The sequence below is a fragment of the Mus caroli genome, unplaced genomic scaffold, assembly GCF_978045245.1.
Source record: "Mus caroli unplaced genomic scaffold, Mus_caroli_1 scaffold_6, whole genome shotgun sequence".
Taxonomy (NCBI): domain Eukaryota; kingdom Metazoa; phylum Chordata; class Mammalia; order Rodentia; family Muridae; genus Mus; species Mus caroli.
Window position 1 is genome coordinate 23,580,783 of NW_028227261.1, and position 18,922 is coordinate 23,599,704.

The 18,922-nt window shown below is 48.6% G+C and overlaps 1 protein-coding gene across 2 annotated transcripts; it reads left to right on the forward strand.

Annotated features, from left to right (window-relative positions):
• The first annotated feature begins 37 nt into the window (after window positions 1–37).
• On the forward strand, window positions 38–16,983 carry Catsper4 (cation channel sperm associated 4). 2 transcript variants are annotated; one of them, XM_021160685.3, is made up of 11 exons: window positions 38–151; window positions 241–315; window positions 715–858; window positions 5,815–5,916; window positions 9,591–9,688; window positions 9,836–9,956; window positions 10,180–10,313; window positions 13,160–13,334; window positions 15,150–15,358; window positions 15,642–15,795; window positions 16,462–16,983. In XM_021160685.3, exons 1-11 carry the CDS (start codon window positions 86–88, stop codon window positions 16,510–16,512), a joined length of 1,329 nt encoding a protein of 442 aa, XP_021016344.1. In that variant the 5' UTR covers window positions 38–85; the 3' UTR covers window positions 16,513–16,983. The 2 variants fall into 2 exon arrangements, with proteins under 2 accessions (XP_021016344.1, XP_021016345.1); XM_021160686.3 differs by lacking the exon at window positions 16,462–16,983 and adding an exon at window positions 15,905–16,170.
• Window positions 16,984–18,922: the final 1,939 nt, after the last annotated feature.

Below are 18,922 nucleotides of genomic sequence, written 5' to 3' on the forward strand. Positions count from 1 at the left end.
CCTCTGTGATCTCACCACAAGGGGGAGAGAGAAGGACTGCTCGCAGCAGAGAAGCGGCCTCTGAAGAGAAGGGGACACAGCAAAGATGTCTGAAAAACACAAGTGGTGGCAGCAGGTGGAGAACATCGACATCACACACTTGGGCCCTAAGGTAGCGAGCCTCGTCCCGGCGCTGCCGCCGAGCTGGCATCCTAGGGTGGGTGGAGGCAGTGGCCACACTCAAGCTCCTCTCCTCTGCAGAGAAAAGCCTACGAACTCCTGGGTCGGCATGAGGAGCAGGTGCTCATCAACCGCAGAGATGTCATGGAGAAGAAGGTAAGGAGACGGGGAAGGCAGGGGCAGACAGGGTGACTGTCACCCCCTCGGTCCCTTCCGCAGCTCTCTGCCCTTGAATGCCCTCCCTGAAGACCTTCTTTGGGAGATAATGCCCACTGGGGTCAGTCTTCAAAGAAACCCCTGTCATGTGATAGCCACTCCTCAGCAGAGACCCCCAAGCTCCCAAAGGTCCCTAGGAGTGTTCCTCTTTTTGATGACCAATTAAGTTGTGACTACTAACCAGAAACCAGCCTTTCATGAACTCAGACAACATCACTCTCTAGAGCAGACCCACAGGTACACCCGTTCACCAGGAAGGGGCAGAGGAGTTGAACAGTCCTGGCAGAGGCCACCCGTGGTGACACCTGCCTGAAGGGAAGGTCTCCGGTCTCCTTCCAGGATGCCTGGGATGTACAGGAATTCATCACTCAGATGTATGTCAAGCAGTTGCTACGCCATCCGGCCTTCCAGCTGCTGCTGGCCTTTCTGCTGCTGTCCAACGCCATCACCATTGCCCTCCGTACCAACTCTTATCTCGGTCAGGTGGGATGTTGGCCCGATTTCTACCCCCACTGGCTCTGACCTGGGACAAGATGCTTTCCTCTTGGGCCTGTGGCTCTTTGTGTGTGTGTGTGATGGTTGAATTGGTTGTTCTTCAAAAGTCTGGTCCCCACCCACACCTGGTGCAGCAAACCTATGATCCCGATGCTAGAGAGGCAGAGATGGAGGCAGAGGTGGAGATGGCAGAGGCAGAGGCAGAGGCAGAGAGGCAGAGAGGCAGAGAGGCAGGGAGAAAGAGGCAGAGAGGCAGGCAGAAAGAGAGGCAGAGAGGCAGGCAGAGAGGCAGAGAGACAGGGAGGCAGAGAGGCAGGGAGGCAGGGAGGCAGAGAGGCAGGGAGGCAGGGAGGCAGCGAGGCAGGGAGGCAGGGAGGCAGCGAGGCAGGGAGGCAGGGAGGCAGAGAGGCAGAGAGACAGGGAGGCAGAGAGGCAGAGAGGCAGAGAGGCAGAGAGGCAGAGAGGCAGAGAGGCAGAGAGGCAGAGAGGCAGAGAGGCAGAGAGGCAGAGAGGCAGAGAGGCAGAGAGGCAGAGGCAGAGAAGCAGAGGAAGAGGCAGATGGATCTGTCCAGCAGGTTCCATATGCTAGGCTAGTGAGATTATGTTAAAGTAAATAGTGTGTCATTGTTGGTCTTGCATGGGATCTGCACGTTGGGAAAGACTCCTTAGGCTGGAGAGATGGCTCAGAGGCTAAGAATGTTTGCTGTTCTTCCCAGTATGGATCCCCAGATTCAAAATAAAAGCTGGAGGTCATGGTTCAGTATATGTCTGTAACCTCAGCTCCTCTATGGAAACATGGGGAGTGGGGACAGCAGAAATCCCCAGAAACTCAAGCTAACTAGCCTGGAGTATTCACCAGGGTGGCCAACAGCAAGACAAGACCCTGCCTCAAAGTGGGCAGAGACCAGTTGTTTTGTTTTGTTTTGTTTTGCTTTGCTTTGCTTTGCTTTTTTTTTTTTTTTTTTTTTTTTTTTAGGTTTTATGTATGTGAAAACTGTTGCTCTCCTCAGACACACCAGAAGAGGACATCAGATCCCATGACAGATGGTTGTGAGCCACCATGTGGTTGCTGGGAATTGAACTCAGGACCTCTGAAAGAGCAGTCAGTGCTCTTAACCACTGAGCCATCTCTCCAGCCCCCCAGAGACCAGTTCTTATATTGTTCTCTGATCGTCACACACATACTGAGGAAGGTGTGCATTCACATATAGACAAGCACACAGGTGTGCGCACACATGCAGGCACATGCACAGGCACATGCACACACAGGGACACACACAGGCATATACACACATACATATACATACACAGGGGTCACACAGGGACACATACACAGGCACATACACACACAGGGACACACTCAAGCACATACACACAGGCACACATACAAAAAAGTACAAACACACAGGCACGTATACACACAGGCACATAGACACACACACAGGGACACACACAGAGAGATACACACAGGCACACATACAAACCGGCACACACAGGGACACACACACACAGGGACACACACACACAGGCACACACACACACAGGGACACACACACACAGGCACACATACACACAGGCACATACACAGGTGCACACACACCAGCACAGACAGGTACACACACACAGGGACACAGCCAGGCACATATACACACAGGCACATACTCATACAGCCACACACAGGGACACACACACAGGGACACACACAGGTACATGCACACAGGTGGACACACAGGGACACACACACAGGTGGACACACAGGGTTACACACACACACACACACACACACACACACACACACACACGGGGACACAGAGAGGAAGAGGAAGAGAAAGAAAAGAAACATGAGAGAATTCATCATGTGTGTGTCCAAGTAGAGAGCCCAGGTTCGCTTCAAACTTTCTCCCAGCTGCCCTCAAACTGAAAACTACTTTAGCTCTGCAAATGCTGACATACCTGTGCACCATGATACTTGATAGATTTCTTGTTTTGTTTTATCTTTTATTTGTCTCCTTGGTTTGGGACAGGATCTTACTATGTTGCCCAGCCTGGTCTCAAATGTATGACTTTCCTGTCTCAAGCACGAGAGTGCTGGGATTACAGATATGTGCCACCATGCTTGATGGGTTTCTGTTTGTTTGTATTTTAATTTGTTCCTTTTAGACAGAGTTCTATATAGCCCAAGATGCCTTCATATATATATATGTGTGTGTGTGTGTGTGTGAATATATATGTATATATATGTGTGTGTGTATATATGTATATATATGTATGTATATATATGTATGTGCATATATGTGTGTATATGTAAGTATATGAATAATCTGAGGACAGATTTGAAAGCCTACAGCTTCCTCCTAAGTTCTGGGAATCCAGATGTGAGTCACCACACCTGGCAGTTTTAATTTCTCATGTGTTGTATACATGTATACTGTTTAAATTCAGTATGTCCAAGGTGGTGGTGACAGATGACTTCAGAAAGGTGCTCAGTGGCCAGGTCACATGTGGTCTTTATGTCAAGGGAGATAAGTCTGAACCCAGGAAGAGATTTAAGCAGCAGTGACATGAAATGAAATTTAGAATGGAATTGAACTGAATTTTAGAAAATGTACTGGCTGGGGCTGGAGAGATGGCTTAGTGGTTAGAGAGCTTACTGCTCTTGGTTTCTGGAACATACACTAAGCAGTTTACAATGGCATATGACACAAGGGCTAGGCCTCCTTTGGTCTCCAAGGGCATCTTGCCTGTGTGTGGTGTTCATACAAACCACACACTTTTTAAAAGAAAAGAATCTTGCAAAGGACACAGGTTGCCACAGTGTGGACCACGCAATTGAAGAGGGACAAGAATGAAAGAAGATGAACCAAGATGGGTCAGAGATGTCCAGGGGAAAGATGCTGTGACCTGGACCAGGATGATAGTGGTAGGTGAGAAGAGCATCACACCCATGGGCTCTTCTGCCTCCTCTTCATGGTGCCTGGACTGAGCCCGGCGCCTTGCGCATGCTAGGCTAACATTATACCACCAGCCCCAATGCCACGGGCTTCTCTGATAAATCACATTGCTAGTTAATGTTTAGTGAGCCTTTACTGCATGCCACCTTGTTACCACATATCAGTCTGTGCAGATAGACACCAGAACCGCAGAGAGCTGAGTTTGTGGCCTGAGCAACGGGGTGGGGCTGGGGCTCATGGGGACAGCTCAAGAGGAGTGGATAGACCTAAAAGGCTGGGCTGGGGATGGACACTTGACAGCTGCCTGTGTCAGGGGAGGAGGCAAGGCTGAGTGGAGGTGGTATTCGGAGTGTGAGGGCAGGAGAGGGCCAAGGCAGGCTCCTCATGCGAGGAGGGAATGGAGGAGGAGGAAAGCTGACTGAGGAGTGACCAATGGCAAATAGTGAGCACAGGAGAGTCACAGCCAAGGGAGTAATCAGTAGGGCCGGCCCTGCTGAGGAGCAGGCCTGGTAAAGACTCCAGCTATTCCCCAGAGTTAGTGCCCTTGGCATCCCCCAGAAATGGCTCTCAGGGAGGCAGCAACTCACTTATGTAGCTTGCACAGTGAGGACAGTGCAGGTCCGTGCACAGGCCATTGTAGGGTTATGAGATGAATTCAGACTGCAGATGCCAGCATCTGATAGTGAATCGGGGCTGGAGAGATAAAAGGAGAGAGAAAGGGGGGAGGCGTGCAGGGAGGGAGGAAGGGAGGGGGAAGAAGGGAGGGAGGGAAGGGAGCAACATTACATTTTTTCCTCTGTGTGTATGTGTGTGTGTGTGTACCATGACAAGAATGTGGACATCAAAGGACAACTTGTAGGAGGAATTGGCTTTCTCCTTCTACTGTGGGACACAACTAAGGTTGTGAGGCTTGCTGACACACACCTCTGACCACTGAGCCATCTTGCCAGATCCTGAAGATCATTTTGTAAAATGTAAAACAAACAAACACGCCCTTGTTACGGGTCTCAGTCAAAACTGTCAGAACTGGGGCTGAGGATGTAGTTCATTTGGTAAACCAGAAATTCAAGGTCATCCTTGGCTACGTAGTTTTGAGGCCAGCCTGGGCTACATGAGATTGTCTCAGATAATATAGTCAAACAGGAAAAATAAAATAAAATAAAATGAAATAAAATAAAATAAAATAAAGCCTGAAACCCTACTGTTGAGTTTGTGACTATGAAGGTCAGTTCCTAGAAGCCTATAGGTCCAGGAATAGTGAGTGTGAACAGCCAGAGGCCCACGCGATGGGCAGGGAATCTGCTGGCTGCTGGGTGTAGAAATAGAGGGGGTGAGGTGACTGGCTTGCTGGGGTTAACTCTGTGGACTGGGAGTTGTTTGCGGGCGTAGGTCACAGGTATGAGAAAGCAGAGAGACCAAGATTTAGGTAGGGCAGGAGTGAATTCTAGCTATCCATCCATCAAATCATGTACCCAAGGTACGTGTCCAGGATCTACAATGGGGAGGACACCTCGGACCTGACCCAGAGAACTTGAGATGTTGTAGTCAGTAGGGATTGTAGGGACCAGGCTAGTAGAGAAGTTCCCTGGAATTTGGGGTCCTGCAGCTCCTGGGGGCCATGCCTTTTTCTTTAAGTCCCAGAGTCTGCGAGGCCCTTTTTATATATCCCTTTCTCAAATTGTCTGCTCTAGAGGTTAGGAATGAAGGCCAGCCAGCTGGGTGATGTGACAGAAAAGGAACCGACTTTCCAAACAGTATTGACAGTCACATGATGCAGTCTTGGTACTGCCTGGCTTTTGTGCAGAGGGTGTCCCCTAAGGGAAACCATAGAGCTATTGAGGAGGAAGAGTAACCAGGGTACCGTCACCTCCTACACACACACACACACACACACACACACACACACACACACACACACTCTCCAGCCTGGCACGAGTCCTGCTCACTGACACTTCGTCTCCACTTCGTCTCCTTTTCTCTGTCTTCCATGTAGAAACACTACGAGCTATTCTCGACCATAGATGACATTGTGTTGACGATCCTTATCTGCGAGGTTCTGCTTGGTTGGCTTAACGGCTTCTGGATTTTCTGGAAGGTGAGCTCCAGGAATCCGGGCATTGCCCCTTTTACCTTATCCCTCCATTGCTGTCCCCACCACACTGAGCCTTTGCCCTGCAGAATAAAGGGTTTGTATGGAGAGAGGGTGTATCAGTGAGTGAATGGGTGTGTGTGTTTGTGTGTGTGTGTGTGTAGCAGGATGTGAGTTGTTGATGAAATGCCCCTCTGTGTGTTCAAGCCCCTGCTTCTGCCTTCCCAGCTCTTTCTCCTCGCCCAAACCCAGATTTCTGAATCTGGGGAGTGGAGTTGAGGGATTGAGAGTGTCTACCTTCATGCTCATGGACCGAGAGTAGTACTCTGTAAATGTCTTCTGTAATTGAGGTCCTTTGTATTTTCAGCTGTATGAGTTCTAGTCCCTGTTGTGACAATTCACTTCTGTCAGGTAGCACAAAGCCACACCAGCCAGAACATAGATGGATGGGAGTGGCTATATTCCAGAAAAGCTCTTTCTTCCTCCGAGGTGTGTTGATAAAGCGTTTTGTTGATAAAGCGTTTGTTTGTTTGTTTGTTTGTTTGAGAGTCTTACTATGTTGCCCAGGCTCACCCCAAACTCCTGAGCTCCAACTAACAGGGACTACTATTGGGATCATCTCTAGCCCAGTAAGACTTCATTTGTGCCACGCACAGTAATGCACACTTAACAATCCCAGTAGTCAGGAGGCTGAGGTAGAAGGGTCATGAGTTCAAGGCCTGCTTGGCCTAAGTAATGGGGCACCGTCTCCAGGAGACCGACAAAGCACCTAAGTTTCACATTTCCCAAGCCAGTCTGCTCATCCCCCCTTCCCCCTTCCCTTGCTTTATAAACTACACATTGACTTCGTAGGATGTCTTCAGGAAGGCTCTTCCAGGCTAGGCCTGTGTTGCTCCGAATCTCCTTCCGAGTTCCTCTCTGGTAGAGATAAAGTATATTCTCTATCTGCCTCTCTCAAAAGAATCTGTGAGCCCGGCAAGGCAAAAATTTGTATCCTCAGAGAATGAATCAAGATAGGGGATCCAGCAGTAGCTTAATTCTGGGTGGATTTGTAGACCAGTCAGTGTGGCTGGGCTTTTGTTTTGACTCCTAGTGCTGAGAACTGAGCCAAGGGTCTCTTACACTTACCAGGTGTATCATTCACTGTTCTATTGCGGTGAAGAGACACCATGACCAAGGCTCTTATAAAAGAAAGTATTGACTGGGGCTGGCTTACAGTTTCAGAGGGGTGGTTCATTATCATCAGGCTCGGAAGCATGGCAGCAGGCAGGCAGGCAAGGTGCTGAAGCAGTAGCTAAGAGCTTTACATCAGATCCACAGGCAAAGAGAGAGGGGGGAGATAAGAGGAGAGGGGGGAGAGGAAGAGAGAGGGGGAGAAAGAGGGAGAAGGAAAGGGAGAAAGACTAAGCTTGTCATGGGCTTTTAAAATGTTAAAGCCCATGTCCAGTGACACATCTCCTCCAAGGCCAAATCTACTCTAAGAAGGTCACATCTCCCAGTCCTTCCCAACAGTTCTACTCCCTGGTGCCCAAACATCAAGTATGTTAGCCCATGAGGGCCATTCTAATGCAGAGCACAGTAGGCTTACTTACTCATCCACCAAGTTACACTCTGCTCCCCCCCCTTTAAATCCAAGACAGGGTTTCTCTGTGTAGCCCTGGCTGTCCTGGAACTTGCTCTTTAGATAAAGCTGGGCTCAAACTCAAAGATCTGCCTGCCTCTGCCCCTACCTCCCAAGTACTGGGATTAAAAGCATAAGCCAGCATGGCCTGTCCCATGGCCCTCTTTTTGGGACAAGGCCTTATTAAGTTTCCTAGGATGACCCTCAGCTTACAGTGTAGCTCAGACAAGCCTTGAACTAGGAGAGACCTCCCTGTCACCTTAATTTTTTTAAAAAATCTACTTTTAATGATGGTTCGTAAATGTTTTAACCTCCCTTCTAGCCCACCACCCACCAGAAGTAATGGGAAAGAAGGGATATGGGGGAAGTGGACCTGTTTAGAAATGGTTCTTTGGATCAAATCCATGTGTGTTGTCAGGAAATCAGCAGTTCAGTTCACAGGTCCCCAGTGACAGCTCGATCCACTCGCAAATACTTCATGAATATATCAGCAGTCCAGTTCGGTAGTATCAGGACAGCAACAGTGGTGGCATGACCTAGCAGGAACATCCAGGCCTTAGTTTGAGTCAGCAGGAAGGATTTAGACCAGCAGGGATGCCATGAGAAGTTCTTGGCTGTGCCTCTCTCCGTGAAGCAAAGATCAGCGAAGACAGGAGACCAACGGTTGCACGACTAGTTCTATGAGCAAGCCAAGCTCTGCCTCCTGTCACTGTCCCGTAGAGTCCTTTTATATTCTCGCCAAACATCATGTGTCCTGCATGGGTCTTGCCTCAACAAGATGTGAGTCTGTCTTAGCTGACATCACTCTGCTGATCAGCCCGAGTCTCCAGAAGCAGCAAGAAGCCGCAGCCCACCACCAGAAGTTTTAACCATCCTTTCACGTGCTTGCTTTAGCAGAACATCCTCTCACCTGTGTCTGCTTCAGCGAAACACCCCTTCCCGTGTTTGCCCCAGCAAAACACCATCCGACACATCTAACTTTTCAAAGACCCCTTCCCCATTTCACCGCCCAACCCCCACCTCAGTCTCCTGAGTAGCTGGGGCCTGTGTCCCCTGTATGTGTGTGGTATGTGGCACTGACTGCAGTCGTGAGGCAGACTTGTATTTATTGGATTGTTTCCCAAATTTAAGGACATCCTCCATTAAAATATAGGGTTCGATTTTTTTTTTTAACATTTTCTTCAGACACACAGTGGCCAAAACTTTATTGAAATCCATGTGGAGTCCTGGGTCCACTCCAACTTCTCAATCCGTTGTCTTCAATCACCTCTTTGGGTAATCTTCTTAGAGCCCCTGTTTATCTGCTCAGTGGCTGGGTTATAATCCTAGGCAAATAGGCAGGTATTTTTAGCGCTTTCTTTTCTGACTGTAGCCTTTGGTGAACAGCACTTTGCATTAAGTTGCTGGTACTTACGGAGGTCCTAGAAATCTGTCTCTAATATTAGTGTGTGATAGATGTGCAACCACTTCTTCTGTCAACCTCTCACTGCTGTCCCTGTTAGCTGTTTCTATCTATCTATCTATCTATCTATCTATCTATCTATCTATCTATCTGTCTATCTATCTATTATTTATTTAGAGATGGTCTCACTATGTAACACTGCCTGGCCTGAAACTCCCTCTGTAGAACAAGCTGGCCTCAAACTCACAGAGATGGCACTGCTGCTTCTGCCTCCTGAGTAACCACCAGGCCTAGCTACTTTAATTGGGTTAATTATAGTGGGTGTTACAATTATCATGAAGGCAGGAGCCAATGGGAGTTTTCAAGTCACCTAACTGTAGGTCAAGTCACTGGCTAAGGGGCTAGCCTTGTGTCGTGTGTGTGTGTGTGTGTGTGTTCACTGTATCTGAGAATGGATGTTGACATAGGTGTAGGACTGTGATTCTTTGTGTTTGCAGCATGCTGGGACAATAGGGTGACAACCACGAGATGGCAGCTGTCTAGCTTTGATCTTAGAGGAGTGCTGACCCCTCCCTTAGAGGGGTGTGTGTGGTAGTGCAGACAGGATGCTAACAGGGCTGGGCTTGATAGACCCTTATGAGCTGCTCTCCTATTCAGGATGGCTGGAATATCCTCAACTTCGCAATTGTCTTTATCTTGTTTATGGGGTTCTTCATAAAACAACTTGACATGGTCGCCATCACCTACCCTCTCAGGTGAGTTGGGAGCCCTGAAGGTAGAAGGGGCATTTGTCTGGCTCCCAGGAAGGAGAAGAGAAATCTTTACGTTGGTGAGAGGGAGGCAACAAGGAGGAAGGGGTCTGGGGAGGGTCAAGAGGCATCCCTGAGAGGCACCACCCACAGGGTGCTCCGGCTGGTGCATGTGTGTATGGCAGTGGAACCCCTGGCCAGAATCATCAAGGTTATCCTGCAGTCGATGCCAGACTTGGCCAATGTCATGGCTCTCATCCTCTTCTTCATGCTGGTGAGTGTCTCCCAGACCCCAGCCTGTCTCTTTCCCTGAATACAGACTGTCTCTTTCCCTGAATATAGCCTGTAGGGGAGTGGGGGGGGGGATGGGAGCCCAGAGAAGCAAAGGACTCCTCGGGTCTGACTCCTTGACGATACTTGCTGGCATCTGTTGTCATGTCCTGCCAAGCTCCAAGGCTGCCAGGTGAACTTAGGTTGGGGTCTGGTCTCTCTGACAGGTATTCTCTGTGTTTGGGGTCACACTCTTCGGTGCATTTGTCCCCAAGCATTTCCAGAACATGGGGGTTGCCCTGTACACGCTCTTCATCTGCATCACCCAGGATGGATGGCTGGACATCTACACTGACTTCCAGTGAGTACAGCTCACAGTGACTTTCTTGAGCTTTGTCTCCTCATTGATAGGGCAGGCCTGGAGTTCTTGCCAGAGAGAAACAATGAGAGAGGGGGCTCCTGGGAAATGATGAGAAGGGGATCCTGGGACTTCCATGAAGCTGACCTTACAGGAAGTAAATATCCAAGGAAATCCCGGGCCAGGAGCTTTGGCTTTGTTGTACTTGAACCTTATTATCATAGAAGCTCCACACACAGGGCTGGAGAGATGGCTCAGCAGGTAAGAGCACTGACTACTCTTCCAGAGGTCCTGAGTTCAATTCCCAGCACCCACATGGTGGCTCACAACCATCTGTAATGAGATCTGATGCCCTCTTCTGGTGTGTCTGAAGACAGCTACAGCATACTAATTATATTATGTTATATATAATATATGTTATATATATATATTATATATATAATAAAATCTTAAGAAGGAGGAGAAGGAGAAAAGAAGAAGAAGAAGAAGAAGAAGAAGAAGAAGAAGAAGAAGAAGAAGAAGAGGAAGAAGAAGAAGAAGAGGAAGAAGAGGAAAAGGAAGAGGAAGAAGAAGAAGAAGAAGAAGAGGAAGAGGAAGAGGAGGAAGAGGAAGAAGAAGAAGAAGAAGAGGAAGAGGAAGAGGAAGAGGAGGAAGAGGAAGAAGAAGAAGAAGAAGAGGAAGAAGAAGAAGAAGAAGAAGAAGAAGAAGAAGAAGAAGAAGAAGAAGAAGAAGAAGCTTCACACATTCATAAGGCCACCTGACCCTGTTCATGGAGACTTCAGCTATGTCTCCTCATAGCTGTGTGGCTCAACCTCTGGCCAGGAAGCAGGTCTGTGGTTGTGCCTGAGGCTTCTAGGTAGTCTCCAGCTTGCACCAGAACAGGACAAATCACCTAGACTCCTGGGAAGTTTGGGTTTAAGCCACTCATGCTCAGACCTGCTCCCAAAAGTCATTTGTGTGTGTTCTATTCTTTGCTTCTTCTCTGTCAAGTCCAAGTCCAGCTTCAATCCATCCCATGCTCCACTATGAAGTAGAAGCCAAGTTGGGTTTCTGCAGTCATAATACATCCAGACACAGGGAGCGGAATTCCCAGCATTCAGGAAGCAGAGACAGGGGAATCAGGAGTTCAAGTCAATTGTTGGCTATAATTAACAAGACTTGCTTCAAAAAAGGAGAAAAGGGAAAGGGGTGGGAGGAGTTGCATGGGGGAGAGCTTAGTGGGTAGAGTGATTGCCTAGTTTGGGTTCAATCCCCAGAACTAAACAAAGCAAGACTGGTGACATTTACCTGTATGACACAGTCTGAGGCCAGCCTGGGCTAACATGAGTGCCAGTCTAAAAACATCAACAAAACAAAAATGCTGGCAGAGTGGCACACAGTTTTAGTCCCAGCACTCGGGAGGCAGAGGCAGGAGGAACTCTGAAAGCAGCCTGGTCTATTTAGCCTATTTTAGACTAGCCAAAGTTACATGGTAAGACCTTGTCTCAAAACACACACAAACACACACACACACACACACACACACACACACACACCCCACAATACCAAAACCACCAACAACAAAAGGTGGAACACTAATGCCCAGAGAGCGCAATTGCTTGGTGGCGTTTGCCTTTAATCCCAGCACTGGGGAGGCAGAGGCAGGGTGACCTCTGTTGGAGGCCAGCCCGGTCTATGTGGACTTCACAGTGAAGCCGCACTGGATTTTAAGTCTTTTCTCTTGCACTGGCCCTATGACATTAGACAAACAAATCCACTGTTAGCCTCAAACTTGCATTGATCTTCCTGCCTCAGTCTCTCTTTTTTAAAATTAATATTTATTTATTTATTTATTTATTTATTTATTTATTTATTTATTTATTATATGTAAGTACACTGTAGTTTGTCTTCAGACACTCCAGAAGAGAGCATCAGATTTCGTTACAGATGGTTGTGAGCCACCATGTGGTTGCTGGGATTTGAACTCAGGAAGAGCAGTCGGTGCTCTTAACCACTGAGCCAGCTCACCAGCCCCCCTGCCTCAGTCTCTTAACTGCTGAGGTTACAGATGTGGGCTACCAAGACCAGCTCATTTTTTACTTATTTATTTATTTATTTATTCATTCATTCATTCATTCATTCATTCATTCAATTATTCATTCATCTTATGTTTCCGGCCGGGAAACCTGTCAGGTGAGCCTGAATCAGGTAAGCAGGCTAGGCAAGCCTTCTGCTGCTGAGCTATAGCTCTAACTTCTAGCTTTTAGAAGTTGGAGGGGTTTGCTTTATCTGTTTTGTTTTTAAATGGAGCCTAGCATAACCCAGGAGAGTTGTGGGCTTGGGTTCTTCCTCCTCTCACTCCCCAAATGCTAAGCTTACAGACTATGCAACCCCGCTGCCTTATGCCGCACAGGGGCTTCATGCATACCAGGCAAACACTCTACTCTACCAACCAAGTTTTATTTCCAGTTTGGGGGTCTTTTGTTTGTTTGGTTTTCGAGGCAGAAGCTCAGGTACCCAGACTAGCTTTGAACTTTTGCTCTCCTATCTCTACTTCCCGAGAGCTGGACTTTATCACTTACCGGATCCTCTGTTTAATCACTCACAAAGAGATAGTACAACACAGTCCTGACTATGTCATCGGGTGGCATGAGGATCAGTCTAGAAAGATCTGTAGAACTCTTCTATGATGCAGCTTGGCATAGAGCGCTTCTAGTTACAGTGGATATATAACTGTGGCTGTGGCTTGTATAACTGTAGCTCCTCCCTGAGGTACAAAAGAGTGCTGACGTCTGGCTTGAGAGCTGGCCCTAACTCTCTGAGGCACAAAGGGCCAGGGAAATGATGGAGCCCCTGACCACCATTCCCAGGATGGATGAAAGAGAGTACGCGATGGAGGTCGGGGGCGCCATCTACTTTGCCGTCTTTATCACCCTCGGTGCCTTCATTGGTCTCAACTTGTTCGTCGTCGTGGTGACCACAAACCTGGAACAAATGATGAAGACTGGCGAGGAAGAGGGACATCTGAACATAACGTTTACTGAGGTGAGCCGGGTGTGGTTGTGCATGCCTCTAATCCCAGTGCTTGGGAGGTCTAGGCAGTTGGATCTCTGAGTTTGAGGCCAGCCTAGGCTCCAAAGGGAGTTCCAGGACAGCCAGGACCGTTTCAGGGAAATCCTGTCTCAAACCAAGAAACTTTTGGTGAGGTGTGTGGGCTGGGAAGGGCAGGAGGGAGGAGAGGGTGTGCCCCGTGTCCAAAACCTGGAGGTGAGATGCCACATTTGTAACGTCCACTCTATGACTGAGGCTCCTGGAGGCTGGGTGTGCATTCTTCGATGTGCCATAATTCAAGTTGAGCATGGGGTGGCATTGGGGACATTTACCCAAGCACATCCGAAGTTCCTCTCTGTGATGGGAATGGTGGTAATTCTCATTTGTCATCACACTCATGAGCATCTCAAAGGAAGGTAAGAATCCAACAGGTGCCCTGGAGGGGATGGCTCAGGAGTTAAGGGCACTTTTGCTGCTCTTGCTGAGGTCCTGGGTTCCGGTCCTTCTCACGCAGCTACTCATAATTGTTTGTAAGTCTAGTCCCCTAGCCTTCTTCTGGTCTCCACAGGCATTGTATGTACACGGTACCTTTCCTTACATAGACATAGCAGGACTGTACATACATGTATACATGTATACACATTAAATAAAAGTAAATACTTGTTGGGAGTGGTGGCATGTGCCTTTGATCCCTGCAGAGGCAGGTACATCTCTTAATTTGAGGTCAGCTTGGTCTATAGAATGAGATCTAACCAGGGCGACAGAGAAACTTTGCCAAGAGAGAGAGAGAAGAGAGAGAGAGAGAGAAAGCAAGGAAGAAAGAAAGGAAGAAAGAAAACCTGATAAATGTTAGCTACCCAGTATTCACTTGGCAGAATGTCTATAAGGTGGAGTGGAAATGGACACTTTGGAAAGGTTAGAGAGGCATGACCACCATCACTTCAGAGTAGGTAGGGCTTTAGAGGTTTGCTGGGGTAAGAATTTCCAGAGTTAAGGGTGGGGGACTTAAGTGCTTGAAATTGAGTTACCGCAATAAGCTAGAGGGGCTAAGACTGACTGGAGCTAAAGACTGGGCTCAGTATCAGACTGCGTAGCTTGCTGGAGGCCCTGGGTTCCATCCTGAGCATGCACAGATTAAAATGTTATCATACCGGGGCTGGAGAGATGGCTCAGTGGGTAAGAGCACCGACTGCTCTTCTGAAGGTCCTGAGTTCAAATCCCAGCAACCACATGGTGGCTCACAACCATCCGTAACAAGATCTGATGCCCTCTTCTGGTGCGTCTGAAGATAGCTACAGTGTACTTAGATATAATAATAAATCTTTTAAAAAAACTATATAGCTGGGCGTGGTGGCGCACGCCTTTAATCCCAGCACTCGGGAGGCAGAGGCAGGCGGATTTCTGAGTTCGAGGCCAGCCTGGTCTACAAAGTGAGTGCCAGGACAGCCAGGGCTATACAGAGAAACCCTGTCTCGAAAAACCAAAAAAAAAAAAAAGAAAAAGAAAAGGGCTGGAGAGATGGCTCAGTGGTTAAGAGCACCCGACTGCTCTTCTGAAGGTCCAGAGTTCAAATCCCAGCAACCACATGGTGGCTCACAACCATCCGCAATGAGATCTGGCGCCCTCTTCTGGATTGTCTGAAGACAGCTACAGTGTACTTACATATAATAAATAAATAAATCTTAAAAAAAAAAACTATTAAAAAAATGTTATCATACCAAATTAAGTTACAGGCTGCATGTCCTAAGAGATATATCCTCCCTGAAGCCCCATGACCCTGAACTGTCTCTCTCCATCCACTGTTCCCAGACAGAAGAGGATGAGGACTGGACCGATGAGCTGCCAGTGGTGCATTGTACAGAGGCCCGAAAGGATACTCCCACTGTCCCCAAGGAACCACTGGTTGGGGGCCCCCTGAATAACCTCACGGAAAAGACCTGCGATAACTTCTGCTTGGTGCTTGAAGCAATACAGGAGAACTTGACGGAGTACAAAGAGATCCGAGAGGAACTCAACATGTAGGGAGGGTCCTGGGGAGTCTGAGCTGGGCCTGGCCTCAAGTTCATTTGCAAAGTAGCATGCCCAGGGTTCACGCTTCCCAGATCAGGAACTGGCATCCTGATCTTTGGGTCATTTTTTTGTGTGCCGGGTGGGGCCAACACAGCCTGGGTCTCCTTGAGGGATGTTTCGAAGGCCAGGAGAAGCAGTTAGCGGGGAAGGGGAAAGAGGGTGCACCCCAGGGAAGAGATGGAAAGGCTTCAATGACACCAACAAACATGGCATCCATCTCTTCTCTCCCAGGATCGTGGAGGAGGTGTCCTCCATCCGGTTCAACCAGGAGCAGCGAAATGTGATCCTACAGAAGTATTCTTCCAAAAGCGCCATCTTCCTAAACGAGCCCTCAGAAGGGGCTAACAAGCAAGACTTGATCACTGCGCTGGTCAGCAGGGAAAAGGTGCGTGCTCCTTTCCCTACCTAATCGACTCCCCTGCCCATCCCCCATACCCCACATGCATACCAATAGCCTACAGGCACATAGCTAGGTCTCCTTTCTTTTCCTGCAGACCCACTAAAATCCCTGCTCATCTTAGCTGGCACCACCCAATCTGGTCAAGCTTCACCACTTCCCTCTCAGAGAAGCCCTGTCTCCTCCCATCAGGCTCCACCCCAGGAGCCAGTCCATGTGGTTCCCCACCCTCAGCACCTACAAATCTAGTCCTGAGTGGCTTCTCTGTGTCACTGTGTGTATCTGTGTGTGCCTCTGAGTGTGTTTCTGTGGTATCTATGTGTTTTTATGTCTTGTTTCTCTGTGACTCTGTGTCTGTGTGTTTTTGTGTCTCTCTATGTGTGTGTGTGTTTGTGTGTGTATGTCTGTGTCTGTATGTGTGTCTTTGTTTTTATGTGTGTGTCTGTGTCTGTGTGTGTGTCTGTGGCTGTGCCTCCTATCTCATGGGACTAAAGTGGAACGGAGTCCTGGGGATGGCTAAGCTCTCCAGTTTAGAGTGTTACTAAGCATGCTAGAGTTACCCAGGTGGAGCAGCCGTGGAGGCAAGAGGAGGAAGAAGGAGCAGGCTGTCCCATTAAGGTAAGCAGAGTGACAAAAAGCTCTTTTGGTTTGCAGGTGTCTGATTCTAACACAAACATGGTTAACAAACACAAGTTCAGCCACTGAGAAGGCAGTATGGAAACTGAAGGGCCTGCACACACTGGGCCAGCTGCTGCATCCCAGACTGGAGCCCATCCCTCTCCCTTACACCCGGGTGGCAGAGGCCATGAGGCTGGAAAGGTGGCAGCCTCTGCAGGGCTTATGCCTGGGAGCCTCAAGTCCGGAGGAGTCGGGATTTTGGCTGAGAGTGGGCGTACAGAAAGTCGTAGCCAGGCTTTGGCCTAAAGATGAACATCCCTGACCTCTGTCTGCATCAGCCAGAGCTGGAGGAGGCCTGCCTGGGCCCAAGCACCAGAAAGAGAAGAGCCAGGCCAGTGAGACCGTGTGCACCAAAAATAAACTTTTGTGTTATAACCAATGGGTCTGACTGCTAGTCCTCTTACCGTTCCGCACCCCTGCCTTTGGTGAAAAGAGAAGAGAGATCTCATCTCTTAAAAGCCTGCTGGCTTGGGACTTCGTGGTTCATACTTTGTTTCCAGCAGTTGGGAAATAGGGGCAGGAGAATCAAGAATTCAAGGGCATCCTCAGCTACATGACCAATTGAAGGCCAGCCTGGACTAGCAGAGGCAGGTGGATTTCTGAGTTCTAGGCCAGCCTGGTCTACAGAGTGAGTTCCAGGACAGCCAGGGCTATACAGAGAAACCCTGTCTCGAGGTCTGTGCTGAATGACAACCACACAATCCCAGTGCCTGGGAGACTAAGATAGGAACATCAAAGAGAATTGAAGGCTAGCCTGGAGTTCTCAGTGGGAACTTGATTTGGGGTTGGGGTAGAAAAATGGCAGGTTAGTCTGATGACCCCCTTAAGGGCTTCTAATCTGATGAAGGTATTCTCCCAGATCATTTTGACTTAATGATCCATATAACCCCTGACCTCGATTGGGGTGAAGGTGCAGTTTCTGGCCTCATGTGGGAGGCCCTGTCTGATGAAACAGGCTGTGTCCTCTGTCCTCTCTCACCCTGGGGAGCCCTGATAGGATCTGATAGGATCATCACAGTCCACGCTGCACAGGTGGCTCTACCCTTGGACATCAAAGAGTGTCCAGCTAAAACGTCAACCCCCAAAGGCCTTCTGGAGAAGAACAGCACAGGTTACTGGAAGGAAGTGGGAGGATTTTGTGGGGGAACTCAGGGCCTGTGTGGCTGGAGTGGTATCTAAAAGCTTATATCATGACCTGCAAGCAACAAGGCAGAGAGGTGCTGGGAATGGCGGAGGCTTTTGAAATCTCAAAGCCACCCCCAGTAACAACAAGGCCACACCCCCCAATCCTTCCCTAACAGTTCTACCAACTGGAGACCAAGCATACAAATATATGCTTGGTTATCCTATGGTAACCATTCTCATTCAAACCACCACAGAGAAAACTGGATCAGTACATGTAGGGTTGTAGGCCACTGGACATGGCTGCTTGGGGGGAGACACATGGGTCGTTTGACTGTGCTTATCCCACAACACTGCAAGGGCCTGAGGGCTGGAGACAGCATCTAGCCCGGAGTGGGGGGTGGGGAGGAGAGCTCTGGCTTGTCCCAGCAGAGATGATTTTCCTTAGCTTGGCAGAGGCAGGCTTGGCGGTGGTTGTGGCTTGGAGCGCAGAAAGGCCTTCTAACCAGAGATTAGGCTGCAGCTCTGTAGGCAAAGGCCTTTGTCAAGTGGATCCATGAAACTGAACAGTTTATTGTCATGGAGGGAATGGATGGGTAAAACCACACCCCACTTCTCAGGGCGGACCCGAGATTAAGTAGCTTTTGCAGGGAGGAATATCTGGGAAGGGAAGCTTATTGGCTAAGCCCTCCAGGCCTCTAGGTACCTCATTAGCATGGAGAACTCTGTTTTTTCTTTCTTTTTCTTCTTCTTCTTTTTCTTTTTTACTTTTCCTTCTTCTTCTTCTTCTTCTTCTTCTTCTTCTTCTTCTTCTTCTTCTTCTTCTTCTTCTTCTTCTTCTTTCTTCTTCTTCTTCTTTTCTTCTTCTTCTTCTTCTTCTTCTTCTTCTTCTTCTTTTTCTTTTCTTCCTTCCTTTCTCTCTCTCTTTCTTTCTTTCTTTCTTTCTTTCTTTCTTTCTTTCTTTCTTTTTTTTTTTTAGCTTTTTGAGACAAGGTTTCTCTGTATAGCCCTGACTGTCCTGGAACTCACTCTGTAGACCAGGCTGGCCTCAAACTCAGAAATCTGCCTGCCTTTGCCTCCCAAGTGCTGGGATTAAAGGCGTGCGCCACCACTGCCCGGCTGACATACATCTTTTATGTGAGAAGCATGGCACATGTTCCAAGTCAGGAGCCTGGCAGGGAGCAGAGAGTTGCCTAAGCCTCAGGTGTGTGCCCACTGAGTCTCCGGGTCTCGAATTGCTCTACCTTACCAAACTTCCTGGCATGGTTTTACATCCCACAAGTATAGGCAGAAGATCTGACTTCTCGAATGTCAA